We start from the raw sequence: 20,903 nt of genomic DNA, 5'->3' as shown, positions 1-20,903 counted from the left end.
CACCTTGTGTGTCCAGTGTATTTTAAGTAGGTAGTTTGGCTAATGTGCCACTTCATATTTCGATACATGTGACCTGAGTTGAACACAGCCCTTTTCAGAAACTTGTGCATTTCCCCCCTCCAGCCTGAACGCAGACTAACATACACCACAAAACAGTCTTAGGAGCCATTGAATAGTTTTGTAATTATATTGGAAAAGTTTTGCCTACAATAACTGGAACAATACAGAGTCTTTCAAGAATGAGATTAAGATTGTACACATAGAAAGAGGAGAATTTTGATACAAACACTGGACTCAATTGGTCATCCACTCTTCTGGTTAGTACTGAATTCCCTATGCAGGGTCATGCATCTTTCACCTTCACTCCCCAGTACTGAGTCTGGGCTATTTCCTCTCACTTAATGCAGCAAGTTGGAGGTCAAACTTCACATCAGTAGGCAGAGACTACTTTAGGGATTTAGAATAGCAAGCTCAGCTGTTCTGCTGGCCTCACTCACAAATAAGGGTTAAAATTCTAGCTCTCCTTAATTAGGCATGTTAATGCAGTCCCACTGTTCACTTAGTGCCTGACAAGTTGCCTGTGCTTATAACAGCAGGAAGCTTCATTTTTCCATCCACTAGTGGGTCACAAAAGAATGAAGCTGGCAGCCAAGAGATCAGTAAAATCTCAAATTCAGCAGGCTGAGGGAGCCAGTGCATCTGCCAGGTGTTTAAGTGGGCATGTGAAGATTGACAGCATCCTTGTCCGAGTAAGGTAATCAGTACAGCACTGGGCAGCTGCATTAGAGCAAGTCCTGATTTGATGAATAGCAGTACAAGTCCAAGACAGTCACAGGTTATATTCTACAGTCCGATTAGAACAGAAACTTTAATTGATCTTAACATGAATTATAAATAAATACTTGGGTATACTTCATTAACAGGGCATAGAATCTAAAAGACCACCACTCAATCTGAATCTAAGCCAGTGCATTTGCACACAATTAAAATACAGGAATTACAAGGCCTGAAATAAAGACAAGCAGCCAGGGGTAACTGACCTCATGGTCAGCTTCAGCTGAGCTTGCACCCTGAACTTTACATGAATTGCAAAGTCAGTGTGTCATTTTCTATTATTGATTTTATTCATTAACTTGTTTTAAAAAACACAACTGTGGTTGAATATTAAAACAAAACAATAGCAAGGAGTGAGCATGAGCTGCTTGTAGTTCTTCACTCATCCACTAATGCATACAAAACAAGCATCAGAATGGGTATTCACTGGCCATTTTAAGATGTCTGACACTGAACACCACCTCTAGGATGATGCTCATCGTCTTCATAGGCTTCTCCATTGTAATGCTGTCTTCTTTCTTGAGATGGGTCAAAGTCCACCAGCTCTACCTGATCCATTTCTTCAGTTTCTTCCACTTCCTTCCTTGCAGGTAGCAGTTTTTCCAACAGAGACAGCTTATCAGAGGAGAGGAAGCCACACTCTGGGAAGTTTACCTGAAAAATCAGTAAGAATGGCCCTTTGTGAACTTTGCTTATACAGTCTTTTCTCCACAGTGTATTACTACTTTGAGAGGTGTGCGCTACCTTGCTCCTACAAGCATCAGCTTGTAGCAGAGTCCTGGGCTCTTTTGATAGCTCTAGGCTCCCAAGTCTTCTCAGAAAGAGATAAACAAAAACCAACCTAGCATTTTACTTCATTGTCCAACCTCTCATACAGTCTGGCTGCCTTCCATTATCAGGTTTTCCAGATCTCCATCTATGTTTTGCCTACAAGATGACCCTTCCAATAAAGTAGTTTCCAAAGAAAAGTCTCCACATCTAAGATCCTCTCCATGCTATTTGAGGCACAAGGTTATTTTTAAAAAAGGTCAGTATTTTAGCTTTATTCTAAGCAGTATAACCCTGTATATTGGATTAGCTTACATAGCCTTTTGCAGAACAGAATGCAGAAACAGGTAAAGATTGAGTGCCTCATGGTCTTCTTGCCTCCATTAGAAATAGAAGTCAGCTTTAACCTGACGAGTTTCCACCATGTTCAATGTTAAGCCATCTTTAACTATACAAAGCTGACTGAACTCTTACCTTGAACTCAATGATCAGGCGCCCTTTTTCATATGGTCTGCGATAAATTGGCATCCCCTCGTTCAGCACACATTTAATATCTCCATGCTTGACGATCTGACCTAAAGCAAAAACCAAGGCACAAAAGACAAGCAGTTATAGTTGCTACATTTGTGTGATCTCCCCTTAACTCCCTTTCACACTGTTTTCTAGGCTAAGATTCATGGAACTACACTGACCCAGATCCCACTTCATGAAGGCTGCTAAAAACCTGGTTGCCTGTAAATGGTAGTGCCAACTCTCCTCTATCCAGAAGTGGTCTTAAAAGGCTATATCATGTGAATAGAGAGACAAGGTGGGGGAGGTAATCTCTTATTGGACCAACTTCTGTTCATAGAATATCACAGTTGGAAGGGACCTCAGGTGGTCATCTGGTCCACCCCCCTGCCCTTCTGTTGCTAAGAGACAAGCTTTCAAGCCACACAGATCTCTTCTTCAGATCAGGGAAAAGTACTCAGTATCACAGCTAAATATAAACAGATAGCACATATTCTAAGGGACCAGTCAAGGTGAAGTGGCTTGTTAACACCCCTGTAGTCATAGGGTAGAAAGTTAGTGGGTTACAGGTTGTTTTAATAAGCCACAAATATAGTGTCTAACCAATCTGTGATTTTCAGTGTCTAGCAAAGTTATGAATTTAAGCTCCCAGGCTCATCTTCTGAAAGTGCTGTGCAGGTGTCCTGTGTGGACGACAACTGATGGTCAGATAAAGTATCGCTTTGTAAGAAGCGTTCACTCTCAGGTGACTGGTTCTGACTATCAATTGAGTGTAGCAGTTGTTTGGTTTCATCTAGGCAAGTGTAATCGGGGCAATGAGTGCACTGAATGAGGTACACTGCATGTGTAGGACCCCTATATCTAGGGAGGGGTGTTGTGGGAGCTGTTATACATCTGCTCTGGTTGTATCTGGTGTTGCTTTAAGTTGGTGTCTGGGTCTGAGGGGTGCTTGCTTCCGATGAGCTTTGGAGGTTGGGGGCTTGCTTGAAGGCCAGAAGTAGGGGTACAGAAAAAACTTTTTAAGGATGGGGTCCTGATCAAGCATGGGTTGTAGCAGTTTGAGGACATCCCATGCGGGTTCCAGTGTGGGATGGTAAGTTACAACTAGGGGTGTGCAGCCGGGGGGAGGGGGTTTATTTCTGTACTGAACCAGGTCCTCTCAGGGTATTTGGGTGGCCCTTGGAGCATATTCTGTGGCTTTTATCTACAGCCATGCACTCAGATACCACAGAATATGCACTGAGGAGAAAGTCTAGGACACAACTTAACATGCTCAAAACCGCTTTCAAACAAGGACACTCCACCAGAGAAGTAGACCACACATCATAGAATAGGCCACCCAAATATTCAGAGAGAATTGTTACACTCAAATGAGCTCTCACAAGAAAGTGATCAAGACAAACACCCTGTCATCTGTGGGTGAACACTTCACTTCTCAAAGCGATCGCTGACCATCAGTTGTCATCCACAAAGGACATCTGCATAATGCTTTCAAAAGATGAACCAGGAGCTTAAATTCATAACTTTGCTAGGACACCGCCCCCCCCTCAATCACAGATTATTAGACACAGGATTTGTGGTTTATTACAACAATCTGTAACCCATTAATCCCCTTTTTTGTCCTAGGACTAAGGCTAGGAGGTGTGTGGGTGTGTCATGGGTTCAGTGACCTCAATTCTGCAGCAGCCAGTGCTGGCTCAGGGGCTGCCTGAGCCTTGCAACCCGTGCAATACTGTAGCGGTGGAGCACCCGCCGAAATTTGACAGCGACGCCTCTCGATGACGCTGCTTGCCGTCGACAAGTGACGTCATTGAGAGGCGTCCCCGCCGAAATGCCGCTGACATTCGGCAGCATTTCGGAGGGCGCTCTCCCGGGGTCCAGGACTTGGGCGCATTAAGATACCCCCGCAGGCACCATGTTGGGGACTACTGGCATGAGTAGTTACAAAATTGAACATATAGTGTCACAGCGAAATAGAATATGTCCAGAGTACATTTCCCAGACCTCAAGAGCTCTGTGTAGCTCAAAAGTTTGTCTCTCTCACCAACAGAAGCTGATCCAATACGACGTTACCTCACGAACCATGTCTCTAATATCCTGGGGCCGACACAGCTACACCACAACTGAATACATATGCAACTGTTTGTTCATGCATCCTGAAAGCAGCCCTCTTATGGAGTACGTTCTGACTGAACAGACGCTATTCCATGAATTCGGAGCTCAAGACTTCCAGTTTTTACAGGAGTTGGGCCTTCATAAATTCCTACCACATATCTAGTCAAGTTAAGTTACCAACAGCCATGCATGTAATAGGGTCTTATCTGTTGTGGAGTGGAGTGAAGTGAAGTTATGAAAGTTACACCATGATGTACAAGTTGCATCTTTCGTTAGTATGAGTTATTAATCCAATACTTCATCCACCAGGACATAATCTTTTTAAGCTTTAACTAGCAAGTAGAGCGTTTTTACAGTATAAAACTCTGAACAAGAGATTTACACTTTCTGGTCCAAATTAATATTTTTAGATACTTTAAACCCCAATACTCTTACTTGGAATGCTCTTTTGGTCCCTTTACTATGCAACAGGAGAACTCAAGGATAATTTGCTAGCTGCACAAGTTTAACAGCAATACTTTTAAACACACTTACCAGGATGAGAGGTAATAATTATAGTTCTGTTATCGAGTGTTGCAATAGGTTTCTGAAAGCCACACAGTGCCTCAACCAGCTGTATGTCCATGCACATGAACAGGTCTTCACCTCGCCTACAGAACAGTTACATTTGAATAAATACATCACATGCAAGAGCTCTGAAAATTTTGGGAAAATCTTTGCTAACACTAGAACTGCCTCGTATATCTTTGCAGGAATCTGATTTTATTCCAGAAGTTAGTCCACCCTTTCCTCCCCACACAGATTAGTTAATTACAGGAAGATTATACGGAAGCTGTATACCACCCAAGAGACTTTAACCTGGCTTTGGCCAGTACAATAGACCCAATTAGCCCTACTCCCACATAATGAGTGACTAGATTGCATACACTCCTATTGTCTGCCCTATGCCAAATTTGGGGAAAGCCAAGTATGCTCTTAATGCCACAACTGGCTAAACTGTGGATGATTTCAACAAGCTTACAGCAGTATAGTCCTGGTTCTCTTTAAATTAAAGGACAGCCACTGCTGCTCTTGTTCCACTTGCACTGAAGGCTAGTACTAAGGAGAGACAAAACAGTTACTTTATAGAAACTGCTTTTTTAGAGGTTTTGTCTGTAGATCCCACTTGGTGTGCACGCACCTCAGACACGTGAGATCAGAATCTTTTGACTATCAGGGTCTGCTGGGGCCACACCTACACACCCTTTGTGCTTGAGCTCCCCCACCCAAGGGGGTAGCGGGCATAGCAGCCCCAGCCACCTTAGATCTCTTGCTAATCCAGAATCTCAAAGCAGAGATGGACTCTGAAGGAGCTGGGATGGAGGGTGGGACATAGGATCCAAATGGAGAATTCCTGAATCTGTTGTTGTAAGATTAGTAAATTCTGAGTCTGTCAGGGTGGATTCTGCTCCATCAGTCCCCAAATAAATAGAAAGAGCATCCAAGCAGTCCTAGCTATAACTAGACAGACCACAGAACCCTTCCAAGTTTGGACTGATTTAGTCACCAAATCCAGGGTGTAACTGCTAAAGGAATGGAATGAGGCAGGGGACTACTCAGATTCCTTCCTACAGCAATATTTAGCATATGAGGAAGCTGCCTGGGTTTAGCTGACTTGGACCTAATGCCTGAAGAAAGGAGTTTAGCTGCTAGTTGGTAAATTGGGATGCACTGAGTGATCCACTTGGATAGTCTATGGTAAGAGATGGCCAGACCATCAGCCTTCCTTAGTGCTGAAAACAGGACAGTTTCCTGAATGGCTTAGTTCTGTCTAAAGAATAAGACAGTTACCTTTTTCCGTAACTGGTGTTCGAGATGTGTTGCTCATGTCCATTCAGAGTGTGTGCGCGCTCGCCACATGCACTGGTGCCAGCAGTTTTTCCCTCAGTAGTATCCCTAGGGGACCGGCCCCCATATGCCACAGCATATAGGGCACCACTAGCCCCCTCCACCCTCAGTTCCTTCTTGCCGGAAACTGACAGTGGAGAAGGAGGGTGGGGTATGGAATGGACATGAGAAACACCTCGAAGAACACCAGTTACAGAAAAAGGTAACTGTCTTGAATGGACATGAGCAATCACTGGAACTAAACTTAGGTGACTCCAAGCAGTACCCATGGAGGTGGGTAAGGAGTTCAGACATGTAGATTTCAACACAGCTCTGCTGAACCCTGCTGCATGCTGGCATAGTGAGCTGTGTACCGAGGACCACATTTTCACAGATATCCTGGAGTGGAACATGTGCCAGAAGGTCGCCAAGGATGCCTGAGCTCTAGTTGAGTGGGCTCTGACAATCAGCGGTGGTGGGGCCCCTGCCAGCTTGTAGCAAGCCTTTATGCAAGAGATAATCTAGTTAGAAATCCTCTGCATGCACACCAGGAGGCCCTTCATCCCATCAGCTGTAGAGATGAAAAGCTAAGTCGATCTTTGGAAATGCTTTGTTTGATCTAGGTAGAAAGCCAGGGCCCTTCTTATGTTCAGCATGGAGGTGCCTCTCTTCACTAGTCTCATGGGGCTTGGGGCAGAAGACGTCAGGAAAGCGGACACCACCTTGGGGAAGGCAGGCCATGTGGGGCCAGAGCTGGACTATGTCCTTATAGAAGAATGTATATGGCAGTTCTGAGGTCAGGGCATGCGGCTTGGAAACTCGCCTTGCTAATGTATCCGCCCCCAGGAAAGCTACCTTCCATGATAGGAGAGACAGGGAGCATGAGGCCAAAAGCTCAAAGGGCAGGCTCATGAGCCTGGACAGAACCAAACTGAGATCCCATTGAGGGACTGGGAACTGAACTTTAGGGGAAAAAAATCAAGACCTCTGAGGAACCTGGCTGCCATGTCATGGGAGAACACAATCTTCCCCTGGACAGGCGGATGAAAGGCAGAGATCAACTGCACCAAGAATGTGAAGGGGAGATGCCCCGTTCAGCCACCCAGTGGAAAAACCTTGTCCACTTTGGCAGGAAGGTCTGTCTAGTCCAGGGTTTTCTACTCCCCAGCAGGTCCTGCTGGACTCCTGCTGAACAGATCCATTCTTCAGGGTTCAGCAATGCAGCATCCACGGCACAAGGAGAGACGTGAGATAGGGGTGCAAGAGGTGACTGTGGTCCTGTGACAGCGGGTCTGGTCAGTTCAGCAGCGGCCACTGGGGGGCGGGGGGGTGTGCTACCAAACGCAGTGTGTCAAACCAATGTTGGCGCATCCACACTGGGGCAATGATAACTTGGGCCCTGTCTCTCTTGACTTTTGCCAGGACGCTGCTCACAGGTGGGAGCGGGGGAATGCATACATCAGGATTTCTGCCCAGGACAGGAGGAAGGCATTGGAGAGGGAGCCCTTGCCCAAATCCCATTTGGGGCAGAAGTGGTGGCACTTCCAGTTCTGCCTGAGGGTGAACAGATCCACTTGAGGATCTCCCCACCTCTGGAAGACCAAGCAGGCTACCTCTGGATGGAGCACAAACTCATGGCCTGCCACATATTAAAATCATAGCTGCCTAGGAGGTCCTGATGGTTGGCCAACCGCAACTGGAGACTGGAGACCAAATAAACTTGATGCCCAAACAAGTCTAGTCTCCTTGAGTCTTTATTCTTAGGGGTAATCGCTAGTTGACCGTGTCTCTCCCTGTGGTTGACTGCCTCTACCACTAGGGAACTGGGAACAGGATGGGTATAAAAAGGTACTTAACACCCTTGGATAGCACCAAGTTCTTGGACACCACCCTCTTAGAGATCGCAGGCAAGGAGGAGGGGGTTTGCCAGAGGGCATTTGTAATTTTCGCAACCCCCTCATGTAGGGGAAAAGCTACCCTAGCTGGGGCTATAGGGCAGGGAACAGCAAAGGAGTCTGCAGGCTCGCTGTAAGGGCAGACTCTTATAAGAAGTGCTTTCAAGTGGATGTCATGCTCCTTAATCCTGGGCTTGAAGGATTTGCAGATTCTGCACTTAATATCAGAGGGGTAGCCGTGTTAGTCTGGATCTGTAAAAGCAGCAAAGAATCCTGTGGCACCTTATAGACTAACAGACGTTTTGCAGCATGAGCTTTCATGGGTGAATACCCACTTCTACTTGCATCCGAAGAAGTGGGTATTCACCCACGAAAGCTCATGCTGCAAAACGTCTGTTAGTCTATAAGGTGCCACAGGATTCTTTGCTGCTTGCACTTAATATGACCTTCACCCAATCACCGTAAGCTGTTATGTGGATTGCTAATGGGCATGGGCCTTTTAGTGATCACAGGGCTTAAAGTCTCTAGTTTTAGCTTCCTTATTTGTTAGAGGGAAACTACACACACACACACACACACACACACACACACACACTACAATACACGAGGTAAATGGGTTTGAATGAACGAGAAGCAACAGCGCAAGCTGAAGCAGCAACAGTTCCATGCACCGTCACTGGCGGCAAGAAGGAACTGAGGATGGATGGGGCTGGTGGCGCCCTATATGCTGTGGCATGTGTGCGCCACTCCAAGGGTGCAAGAGATAGTCCCCTATGTATACTGCTGAGGGGAAAAACTTCTGTAGCAAACACCCTCTCCCCCAAGTTGAATGGGCATGAGCCCTTCTTTCTTCTTCAAGTGATTGCTCTGGAAATATCTACGTGTTCAGCCCGTCTCTCATTTGAGGACAGCAAGGAGTCTGACAGTTTGATTTAAGTGAAAATCTGACAGCATGCTGGTGAGGAACTTCAGGGATCTCAGCATTACCATATCCCTATTGAAAACAACCTAAGAGGGTCTGCCAACAGTGCTTGAAGACAACGAACTCTTCTGTTAGGTGGTTTTGAATGCAAGATGGTGGAGAGAGCAGCTCAATAAAAGTCCAAAGGGGGTTCCGTAAGAACGACACACAGGCCCCAGGAAGGGGCACACAAACGAGTGGATGGGCCAGAACCAGTCACCATATAAGCTTGCAAAGGAATAGGGGCTTCTAAAGCACAAGTGCTGTGAAGCCCAGACAAACTTCTCTCCTTTGATCTGCAGACTGAGCTGTAGAGGGCTTCCTGCCCTATGCAAGTATTTATTGGACCTCTGTAGAAAAGTCCCTGTCTGTAGGGCTTAGGGAGCCAACTTCCAAGCAACCAGCTGTAAAGATGGGCCTAGATGGAGAATGTCCCCCAGTTTCCTAGAATAAGTCTGGCAGACTGGGCAGAGAAGTTGGTGGCTGTGTGGATGGATACAGTAGGCCCAGGAGTTGCCGTCTGGCCCAACAAGAAGCTAGGATAATTACTCTGCTAGCAAGTCTGATAGATCTTCCTTCTGAGCCATGGCAGTAGAGGAAAAAAAGGAAAAGGTAGAGAAGACTGAGACCAAGGAATGAGGAAGGCATCCTTGAGGGAGCCTTAGCTGTCACCTGCCCTGGAGCAGAACTGTGGGCATTGCAACAAACAGGTGTATCAGGGATGGTCTAGGTCATTGTGTCTCAACCTTTTTGAGACCAGGGACTGGCTTGCTGCCTTCCTAAACTTATTTTATCACAGGGAGTCATCTGCTAGGCCTGAGATCAAGTCTTCAGTGACCATTAATGGTTGGGTGAGTAGTGTCTACTGAAGAAATCTGTTCCATTGTTTGTTTCTGGTAGGTGAAGTGCCATGGAGCCAAGATGTGGAAGTGGTTCCACCTTCACAGGACAATTGCTTCCTGACAAGTTGGGGAGGAGGGGTGAGTTGGCACCCCCACCTGTGGTTACACATTGTAGAGGTGCTGTCTGTCAGATCTGTACAGTAGTTCCTTCCAGTAGCAGTACAAAGATTCTGCAGAGTAGTCCACTTGTCTGGAGTTATAGCACACTGAAGTGGACTGAGGACTCTCCAAAATTGCATGTATTGAACTTGCAGGTGGTTTAGATGGGCCTCTCCAACCTGCCATGGATGCACCTGTAATCAGTGTTGCAGTGTGAGGTAAGGTACAGATTACAGAATGGTACTCCTTGCACACCATCAAGGTCATCATCCAGTTTAGGGAAGCTAGTAATCCTAGTCCTATTAGGACCATGAAGTGTGTGTCCATATGCTGTTTGATGGGGTTGTAAACAGACCTCAACCAGCCTTGGAGACAGTGGAGGTGAGGTCTGTCAAAAGTCATCATGTAAGTGCTGTGTATGTTTGTCTAGTCATCTCAGGTCCAGCACAAGATGCATCCCTTGTTCTTTTGGGGATATGGAAATATCAAGAATAAAAACCTTTCCCTCTGAACTCTTGAGTACTTATGATGCAAGAATTCCACACCAACAATCCCTCAGTTTGTCATGTAAGGTGGGTCCCTTAAGAGGAGCAGAGAAGTGGGGAGGTGAGGGGCCAGGACTGGAATTGGAGATTAAAGGAGATGTATGTTTTCCACTGGTCTGTAGCAATCCCAGCCCATGCCTGAGAAAAATGGGAAATGCAGGAACGAAAAAATGGAGTAGACACAAGGATGCTCTAGTGGGACTGAAACATGGATGGCTCTGAACCCAACTGAGAAACCAGCTGTTGGGAAGGGAGGCGGCTATCTGAGGGAAAAGTGAGACATGGAATAATCAGCACCATCTGGTGCCAATGGGAGAAAGTTCTGTCTGAACTAGCCTGGATACATTACATGTTTTCTCCTGACAGCAGGTCCTGTGCCCCTTTAGGGTACGTAACTCATCCTTGCAGGAGCTAAGATTATCAGTCAATGGAGAGCTCGTTGAGAGTTGCTTGGACTTCTCTAGAATCCCTGTGGATTGTAAGCAGAATGCCCTTATTGTGTTGATGGCTGTGGTCATGGAATGGGCTGTTTTAATTGAGACATACATGGCTAGAGCCAGGCCAAAAAAAACCCCACCCCCAGCAACTCCATGAAAAAGGTTGTTCAGATCAAGCCAAATTCACTGTCCAGATGGGACCCCCAGAACGTCCAATAAGGCAAGGATGGGAAGCTAAAGGGATCAGATCAAGAAGGATTTAGGAGCCTAAGTTAACCCCTGAAGTTGGTTGGCATGATTGAGGGTGAGCTGTAAATTGCTTTACATCATGAATCCCTGGATGGAGGGGGATGTTGGGTGAAGGGTCTGATTCGGCAGAAAGTGTGCAGGGGAAGATGAACCGCAAATCTGTTCATGGGGTTAGTGCTGACCTCAGTGGTAGGATAGGGGGAATACTGGTACCAAAGGATTAATTTCGGTGACATACCGGAGTTGGTGCTAGGGGTGAAGTATCAATAGTCAGTAAGAAGTCTGCCAGTAGCATAAGGACTCTGGAACTAGTATCAGACCCAACATGAGGGAGTCTGACCCACTGAGAATTCTGCCAGTAGCAGAGTGGACTTAGTTCCACAGGGTGCTTGCAGAGTAAGGTAAAGAACCCTAGGCTAGGAAGCTGATCATCAGGCTCTGTGCTCAGTTTAGAATATCATCAGCACTGAGTTGTCCTTAGAGCACTGCTCAGCTCTGTCCTGCCTTGATGCAGCAGCAGACTTGGGTGCCAAGTGTCTAGCTGGTGCTGTTTGGAAGACAAAGGATGGCTGACTGAAGGAGCTGCAGCCCCTCTCAACAACTTGAGCCTTTAGGATAGAGTCCCTCCTTACTGGGTGCTGAGGAAGTGGGATCTCTGGGATCTTTTGCAGCCAGAGGCATGTCTTTCCAAATTAGGTGTTCCCCTTGAGCTGCTCCACCACATAGCACATTAGCCAAGTATCTCTGAAGCAATAAGTTCTGTTGGGGAAAAAGTGGCCCATAAGAGTAATGGTTCAGAACATGGCTCTTGCCCAAACAGAAGAGACTAAATGTATTTCAGATAGTGGGATAAGTCCATCCCACAATAGGCATGGACGGAGACTAGAGGGCTTAGGCTTTGTCATTACGTAGCAGGGTGCCTTGGTGCCAAGCAGTAGTTCAAAAGAAAACAATGGGGCTGTCAGGGTAGAGAAGATCCCTGAACTAACAGTGCTAGTATTTACTAAACTGATTTTAAAAGGTACTGCAGGGTACCAGGCAGACACCACTGAGTTCCAGCTCCCTGCCACTGGTAAGAGCAACTGAAAGAAAGATTGTTGTGGCTGCTCTGCCTAATATGCCCTCCCGCAGCCGGGAAGAGAGAAGAAGAGCGAGACATGCAGTACATAGGCACCACCTCAGACAGACAGTGCTGGTCAAAAGATTCTAATCTCGCAAGTCTGATGAGCATGGGCACCATACGCAGGATCCACATGGACAAAGACTCAGACCTGAGGTTTAGTTTCATCTTTCTTGAAACCAGGCTGGGTTGTCTGTCTAACAGCTATGTCTTAGACAATTAGCAGCTTGAAAAGACAGCTAATGGAGTAGACTGATATTTGATATCATCTTGCAATAATCACTGCAGATATTCATAGCAAGTCAGCATGAAGGCATGTGCTGAACACTCATGGAAACTCATGATTTTGAGCTTGATTTCTGTAATAGCCTATTCCCGATTACCCACTCTTTGGTTTGTCTATAAGCCATTTGGAGAGATCTTACATCTGCAAAGCAACAAGTGCAATGACCACTATAAGACTAATTGAACAAGTATCTCTGCAAATATTCAGAGACTCAGTGGTGCCCAAACTCTTCCTGTCGAGCGCCCCACCCCCTGTAATAGAATCTGTCTGAGCCCCCCTTTACTGCAGTTAGCTCAGCAGCAGCCAGGGCTCAACTGAGTACCCTGCCCCCGCCAAGTGTTTCTCCACTGTTTGGAATAAAGTAATAAGCCAAGTATTCATCTGACTCTAAGACAGCTTACAACAATTGAACTCTAGTTGGATAGAGGTGGTTGAGTTTAAATACCTATTGGAAGTAATGACCCAGTCCTAATGTGTGAAGTTTCTGGACAACACAGATGATCTAGCTGAAAGTCCTACACTCGCATGCTTGAGATGCTTTACCTTGTAAATGTAGAATGGTCTTTTTGATCCAAGACAATAATGATGTCTCCTGGCTCTAGTCCTGGTTCTTGGTCCCCTTCCCCATGGAATGTTATCTTCTGACCATCCTTCATTCCTATTGCAAAGGCACATGTAATTAGAAATTTAAATATCTACAATACATACATAGCATCACTTTATCAGGCTCTAACCTGTGCGACAAACCGTTGTGATTGGTAGGTTCTGATATTGCATCTATTTCTCTCCCCCCCCCAGCACTACACATGACTAACCAGCTACGTTTCTAGAGGCTTGCACAGAGACAATCTGGGCTATGGAAGCATATCCAACTGCGGGGCACTCTCTCAGCTTAGTTGTCAAGCAGCCCAATTCTAGTCAGGATTGCCACCTATAAAGGTCATTCCTCAATGAAAGCAGAACAGCAGCTCAGACGACTACTTACAACCATCAGCCCCAAGGGGTTTGCTTAAAGCCTCCCTCTATCTCCACCTACTGGTGGCTTTGTACAGAGCTGCTGCAGAGCTAATAGGGTTAAGCATGATTTGGATGCTGCGAGTGAGAGAGAACAGGAAGCCCTCTTCCTAAGACCTTCAGTTCTCTCTCACATCAAAAAGCCACTGCTACACAACCAGGCAGGTCTTTCCTTTTGGGGTAAGACCCTGCTTTTCTGATTTAGCACATCAGAGTCTTCATTTCAAGACTGGTGGAATTAGCTGGTGCTTAGCACCCACCTGCAGCCAGATCCCCTCCCGCCACCCACCATGCATCAGCTTTTACAATTCATTCCAGTGCTCCTTATTGTCAATCAAGTGCAAGAAAGTGGAATTCTACAGTAATTTAAGTTTGTGTTTTAGGACTTCATACTATATGCTGAAATTCTCTATTCATACATGAAGTGACCATACAGGCAGTAGTGTAGTCTTTGCCATGCTGTATTATCAGCATTCAGTCCTGACTGGATGCTCAAGTCAGAACTCAGACCCTGCCTTCAGAGACTGTCGGGAGTGTTAAGCACAGTAATTTGTGATGTGGATATTTGTCCAGAAAGAAAAGTTTACTCAATACCAGCTGAGCTGACAGCAAACAGCCAAACTGTAAAGATATGGCAACAGTGGAGAGATTCAGGGTGGTATTGTCAAAAGTCATGCAACTCCCTTAGGCACTAAGGAAAAGCCCTCTGCACCCTGGAGGCCCGCATGCTTCAACCATGTTAGTAAGAACAAATTTAGGTCTGAATCATTCAAGATGAAGATACTAGATCCTGGAAGTGTTGCATGTACCTCAAAAGGTGTCAACTTCTGCACTTCCCACTCCCAGAAACTGTTGCTTCAATATTCTCCCTCCTTTAAAATACTGGGTATATTACAGAGACTTCAAGTGTCGATGTAGAATGCAGTTACTGGGAGGGTCAGGCACATTAGCCAGTTGGTGATGTGCTGCATGCTTGTGAAGTGGTTCACATCTGACTGCCCAAATTCTTTCACTGCCAGTACTGACCAGCTTTTGACAAGGCCTATTCAGCAATAGAGGCTTCTTACATCTGCTGCACAATATGGCCTTTCCCCATCCCCTACCTCTGAAGAGAGTTGTTTGTAGTGAACTCTGCTGGTTAACTTTGCTGGAGATTGTTCAAGCTAGTGTAGGTCAGTAGCACCTGGAGCGAGACTGTTAGGACGGCTTAACAGATTGAGTTCTAAGCATAACAGCAGGGGTGGCTCTGGAGCCACATGCGACTCTTCAGAAATTATTTTGCTGCTCCTTCTATAGTCACTGACTGGGGCTGGAGCTACAGGCGCCAACTTTCCAATGTGCTGGGGTGTGCGCATGCTCACGGCTCAATCCCTGGCTCTGCCGCAGGCCCTGTCCCCACTCCACCTCTTTCCACCCCCCTCCCCTGAGCCTGCCATGGCTTCACTTCCCCCTAGAGCCTCCTGCATGCCATGAAACAGCTGATTGGGAGGTGCGGGAAATGAGCAGGAGGTGCTGATCAGCAGGGCTGCCGGTGGTTGGGAGGCACTAGGAGTGCCTGGGGGGTGGGGGGAGAGTACGGGACTGCGGCTATATTACTGTGGCTCTTTGGCAATGTACATTGGTAAATTCTGGCTCCTTCTCAGGCTCAGGTTGGCCACCTCTGCATTACAGGCTTAACATGTTTTTCCACCACAAACTTTTGCAGCTTCCCTTTGCTTCCCTGTCTGTTTTTACACCATAAACTGCTAGAGTGGTCACACGCCAGTGGGGTTTCTGTGTCTGGAGCAGTCAGCGGAGAGGTAAATCTGCATAGGGCTGGGGATGCCCATGGTGCAGTTTGGGGAGGCATACAGGGTAATGTGCCACTGCCCCCCCTCCATTTCTGCAAGCACCCTGAGCTGCCCAGGTAAAAGAGGGTTCCATAAAGGCTAGCTGATTCTGCAGCTGGACATCACCTCCTGGGTCCTAGTGCCAGTTGTGCCCCCTTGTGTGCCATCCTGTTTTCTGTACAATGGTGAATACCTGAAGTGGGGCAAGGGTGGGAGGAAAAGGGCATGGGGGGAAGGGGGAGGAGAAGTGGGAGCCTGGCATGCAGTATCCCCTTGGCGGCAGCAGCAGCTCCCCCATACACTTTCACTTGGACCCCCCTGCAGAGTCCCATTGCCCCTGCACCCCCAACAAGCCTGTGTGCATCCAGATTCCCCCACTGAGTCGCCAGCACCAAGACTTCCCCACACTAAGCCCCTCCACACTTTGATCCTGCTGGACTGAGCCTGCCTGTCCACACCTGGCACAGAGAGGCAGGGCCCTAGGGTGTTCATGGGGCAGGCCCAGCCCTTGCACTGTGTCAGGGTCAAGTGCAGCTTCACTGCTGAGTCCATGTCTGGGGGGGGAGGGGAAAAATGGGGACTACAGGATGATCTCCCACCTCCATACAGCCAGGGGCCTGTGCTCCCCACTGCCATGCTGGAGCCTCTGTATTTATTTGACAAATAAAGTTGCAGAATTTTAAAATATTGTGCATAGAATTTTTGGGCACAGAATTCCTAAAGGAGTAATGCAACTTAAGTCACCAAGTGTTCCACTTGCTTGTTTTATTTTAACCAATGTCAGTAATTAGTCAGCATTCTGGCATTAGTCTGCTTGTCAGTTTCTCTTCACTGTGAATCAATCCACTGTTTGCATATCCAGTAATCAATATGCAACTAACATGACACTAGGTGTAGTCAAGTTAATGCTTACTAAACAAGTGAGCAGCAATTTGAACTGACATTACCCATGAAGATGTGTGTATTTGAAACCAAATCTACCATTTAGAGCTCTGCACAGGTTTTACCATTTAACAGTAAGCAATACTATTGCTACACATTTTAATGTGCACGTAACACTGCCACTGGATAATAGCTCTTTCAATTACTGAAATTTGTATCATGCAAATCCAAGGTTAAAACAAATCTATTAAGTATTACAAAACTCAGCCAAGTTCTCCTTGAAGGCATTACCTTTATCAATATGAACTTCTAGAATCTTCTTCTCTCGAACAATCTTCCTTCCAATGCAGCTTTTACACCTGTCCTTAGGACTGATACGCTCCCCATGTCCCTGGCATTCCATGCACACAGACTGGATTTGCTGAACCATTCCTGGTCCTATCTGGTGAATTCGTATTTGCATGCCGGTACCTCTGCAATTGGGACAGCATTCTACTGCACCTTTCTTACCACCTCGGCCTGATAACAAGACAGCAAAGTCTAATTAGAATTGATTTTGGTTTCTCTCTAAAAGGAACTTAAAACTAGAAGTACATTTACAATTTACCTAGAACAAAAAGTTACTCTGGATTTAGATGAAGGTTTATTTTAATATTGGAATTAAAATCAGTTCATTCAGGTTTAGTTACCTGAAAAACATCATAAAAATCCAACAGTAAACATTAACATACCTTCACATTTGTCACAGATCACATTCTTCTGCAGAGCCAGTTTTCTTGTTGCACCATTATACAAATCTTCCAAAGTAACTGACAACTGATGAACAACATTTTTACCTGTAAAGAGCATAATGTTTTACTTAAAATGTCATTTGCTTGGAACCAGATATGGTTTCTAATCATTTTAGACACTGTTGCACAGCATTAACAACACTGTTTAGTTTGTAAAAAGTATTTTACAGAAGTTAGTGTCCATAATCTTACAACATACTCCGAACAATTACATATTCTACAATAAATACTTCAATAGTAAATGGTCACTTTAGGTAATATCACAGAAATGGTCAAATTACCTCTCCTCTCTCGCTGCATTCTTCCACCTCCTCCAAAGAACATATCAAAAATATCCATGGGTGACCCAAAACTACTGCCAGTACCACCCTCTTTAATAGCCTGTTCACCACCTTTGTCATACAACTCTCTTTTCTTGGGATCAGAAAGTACTTCATAGGCTTGAGAAATCTGCTTGAACTGTAGGAAACAGATCAGAATAAGTGTTAGGCCATAAGTGATTACATTGCAGCTCACCTGTATCCCTCCAATAACTGTTTAACACTAAACCGCCTTTGAGACTTGCATGTGCACTGGACACTCAACACCCCCGTTACAGTTACGCATTTCCACCTACATGCACGTGACCTACAGCCTGTAAAAGGGAGCCCGGGTCGGGCCCCAATCCCCGCTCCCCCCTCCCCCCACTTGCCTTCTCGCCCTCGTTGGGGTTCTTGTCGGGGTGGTATTTCAGCGCCAGCTTGCGGTAGGCCTTCTTCAGCTCCTCCTGCGAGGCGCCCGGCTTCACCCCCAGCACGTCGTAGTACGTGGTCTCCTTCACCATGGCGGCCGGCCTGCGGGAACCGACCGTGAGCCCCGGGACACGGACCCCCCCGGCGGGCGGGCGGGCAAGAGAAAGGGCGGCGGCGGGCGCGGGCCGGGAGATGGGGCCGGGCCGGAGGCGGAACAGCAGCAGGGCCGGGAGATGGAACTGGACCGGACCGGAGCGGCGGGAGGCGCGGGCCGGAGCGGCGGCGGGGCCGGGAGATGGGGCCGGGCCGGAGGCGGCGGGAGGCGCGGGCCGGAGGCGGCGGGAGGCGGCGGGGCCGGGCCGGGAGATGGGGCCGGGCCGGCGGTGGCGAGGCTGGGCCGGGAGATGGGGCCGGGCCGGCGGTGGCGGGGCCGGGAGCGGCGGCGGCGGAGGAGGAGGCGCCGCGCCGAGAGCGGCCACTCACCGGGCGGGCGGGGACTCGGCGGGCTCGGGGTGTCTGTCTCGGCTGCTCCAGCCGCTCCCGACTTTTCTAGAAAGTTCTGTCTGAGCCGGTCTCTGCGGCAGTGCATCCGGGGAGTTTTGTAGCCGGCGAAGCCTCGCCCCGGAAGTCCCGCCCCCTCTGTTGCCAAGACGAATCACCGATGGGAAAGGAATGCGGGGAGGAGCGAGGAGACGAGAGCCAATGACAGGCCGTGACCTCTCCTCGTCCCTCCGGGGCCGGCTGCGAGACTACAGCTCCCAGCGTGCCCCGCGAGGCACGCGCCGGCCTCTGGGGGCGACAGCGAGGGGCTGACTGGCTCTTCCCGCGCGGCGCGGAGGGGCGGGGCGGGAGTGAGGAGGTTTGTGAGGGGGGAGTTGGAGGGCGGGGAGGTTTATAAACGGGGAGGAGAAGAGCGGGGTTGGGGCCGGGAAGAAGAGCGGGGTTGGGGCTGGGGCTGGGGCATGTGAGGAGGGGGGGAAGAAGAGCGGGGTTGGGGCCGGGGAGGGGCCGGGGAGCGGCGGGGGGGGGAGAAGAGCGGGGTTGGGGCCGGGGAGCGGCGGGGGGGGAGAAGAGCGGGGTTGGGGCCTGGGGAGGGAGGAGGAGAAGCGCGGGGTTGGGGCCGGTGGACGGGTGGGGGCCGGGGGACCGGGCGGGGGGGAGAAGAGCGGGGTTGGGGCCTGGGGAGGGAGGGGGGAGGAGAAGAGCGGGGTTGGGGCCGGTGGACCGGGGGGAGGAGGAGAAGCGCGGGGTTGGGGCCGGGGACCGGGGGGGAGAAGAACGGGGTTGGGGTCGGGGGACCGGGGGGGGGGTTGGGGTATGTGAGGAGGGGCGGGTTCTGTTTTAGTACAAGGTGCATGTGTAATGTGCTGTGATTGAGGCCTGGCCTGTACGGAGCTGCCCCATTCTAAGGCCTTGACCAGATGGGACAGTTCTGCTAGGTTCTTTGGTGTAGTTATATAGTTTAGGTTAAGCTGAATAGGAACAGGTTTAAACTAAACCAAGTTTAAAGTGTCGAAGCAGAGGTTTGCACCAGTTTAACTGCATCACTAAGGGCACATCTTTACTAGCAACGTTAAAGTGCTGCTGTGGAAGTGCTTTAACGTGGCTGTGTAATCGTGGCACAAAGCCACCTCCATGAGGGGAATAGCTACCAGCACTGGTGCACTGTCTACACTGGCACTTTACAGCACTGAAATTTGCAGTGCTCAGGGGAGTGTTTTTCACACCCCTGAGCAAGAAAGTTGAAGTGCTGTAAAGTACTAGTGTGGACAAGCCCTAAATCTGTTTTAAAAACAAATGTTCTAAATTGCTTACATTGGCAAGCCATAGCATAGAATCCTAGAATCTCAGGGTTGGCAGGGACCTCAGGAGGTATCTAGTCCAACCCCCTGCTCAAAGCAGGGCCAATCCCCAGACAGATTTTTTACCCCAGTTCTGTAAATGGCCCCTGTCAAGGTTCCTCCCCCACTCTGAACTTTAGGGTACAGATGTGGGGACCTGCATGGACCCTTCTAAGATTAATTCCTAGCGCTTAGATCTGGTAACACTGCCACCAGCCAGAAATCAGTGTCTGGCACACTTTCTGTCCCCCCAAAACCTTCCCTGGGGAACACAGATCTAAACCCCTTAGATCTTAACACAAGGAGAAATTAACCATTTCCCCCTCCTTTCCCCCACCAACTCCTGGTGAGTCCAGACCCAATTCCCTGGATCTTACAACAAAGAAAAATCAATCAGGTTCTTAAAAAAGAAAGTTTTTAATTAAAGAAAAAGAAAGGTAAAAATCATCTCTGTAAAATCAGGATGGAAAATACTTTACAGGGTACTTAAATTTATATAGCCCAGAGAAAACCCCCTCTAGCCTCAGGTTCAAAGTTACAGCAAACAGAGGTAAAATCCTCTCAGCAAAAAGGAACATTTACAGGTTGAGAAAACAAACATAAGACTAACACGCCTTGCCTGTGCTACTTACAAGTTTGAAACATAAGACTGATTCAGAAAGATTTGGAGAGCCTGGATTGATGTCTGATCCCTCTGAGAACGAACAACCCCCAAAACAAAGAACTCCCTCCACCAAGACTTAAAAGTATCTTGTCCCCCTATTGGTCCTCTGGTCAGGTGTCAGCCAGGTTTACTGAGCTTCTTAACCCTTTACAGGTAAAAGAGACATTAACCCTTAACTATCTGTTTATGACAGCCCCCTCAAGGATTGAGCTCACAACCCTGGGGCTATCCCTCCCCCCAGTGTGTAGGTGTAAGTGTAGGTGTGAATTTAAACTGATATAAACAGTTATCCTGTTATAACCCCTCCCCCCTGTTTGGACAGTCTCATTCTTTCAGTTTAGCTTAAATTTCATAAGTTAACCCAAAAAAGGTGTTCCTGTAAGTGTGTCCCTCATTGAGTTTTACCAGTGTAACTATATCAGTATAACTTGGGAGGAGCCCTGATGCTGCTGTCCTATGTGTGAGAGAAAGATCACCATTAACACTCCAAAAGACCCATTGCACTCATGTTAGCTACATCTTCACTGCTAAAAGAAGTGGGATTCTCAGGAATCAGTGCTAGGC

The 20,903-nt window shown here is 47.8% G+C and overlaps 2 protein-coding genes across 5 annotated transcripts in view; one reads left to right on the top strand and one right to left on the bottom strand.

The window, feature by feature from the left end:
* Positions 1-173: 173 nt before the first annotated feature.
* DNAJA1 (DnaJ heat shock protein family (Hsp40) member A1) lies at positions 174-17,926 on the bottom strand. The gene is made up of 8 exons (XM_045020425.1): positions 17,795-17,926; positions 17,385-17,562; positions 17,044-17,148; positions 16,604-16,831; positions 13,131-13,245; positions 4,762-4,877; positions 2,077-2,177; positions 174-1,488 (listed from the first exon to the last, which is right to left on the bottom strand). Exons 1-8 carry the CDS (start codon positions 17,924-17,926, stop codon positions 1,270-1,272), a joined length of 1,194 nt encoding a protein of 397 aa, XP_044876360.1. The 3' UTR covers positions 174-1,269.
* APTX (aprataxin) overlaps positions 17,833-20,903 on the top strand; it is a 29,083-nt gene continuing 26,012 nt past the window's right edge. For 2 of the 4 annotated variants that reach the window (XM_045020428.1, XM_045020426.1), the window contains exon 1: positions 18,547-18,693. The gene's annotated coding sequence lies outside the window, so the exon portion shown is untranslated. Of the gene's footprint in view, positions 17,952-18,546; positions 18,694-18,767; positions 18,789-20,903 lie in introns of those variants that run through there. The other 2 variants (XM_045020429.1, XM_045020427.1) reach the window with 2 other exon arrangements.

The sequence above is a fragment of the Mauremys mutica genome, chromosome 6, assembly GCF_020497125.1.
Source record: "Mauremys mutica isolate MM-2020 ecotype Southern chromosome 6, ASM2049712v1, whole genome shotgun sequence".
NCBI classification, from domain to species: Eukaryota; Metazoa; Chordata; order Testudines; family Geoemydidae; genus Mauremys; species Mauremys mutica.
This window is presented reverse-complemented; position numbering and strand designations above follow the sequence as displayed.

Excerpts from the sequence above, each read along its gene's own strand:
- DNAJA1 (XM_045020425.1), bottom strand. The coding sequence starts at position 17,926 with ATGGTGAAGGAGACCACGTACTACGACGTGCTGGGGGTGAAGCCGGGC. Across the intron at positions 17,563-17,794 it reads ACCCCAACGAGGGCGAGAAG|TTCAAGCAGATTTCTCAAGC; the intron begins GCAAGTGGGGGG and ends TGTTTCCTACAG. Across the intron at positions 13,246-16,603 it reads AGAAGTTCATATTGATAAAG|GAATGAAGGATGGTCAGAAG; the intron begins GTAATGCCTTCA and ends CCTTTGCAATAG.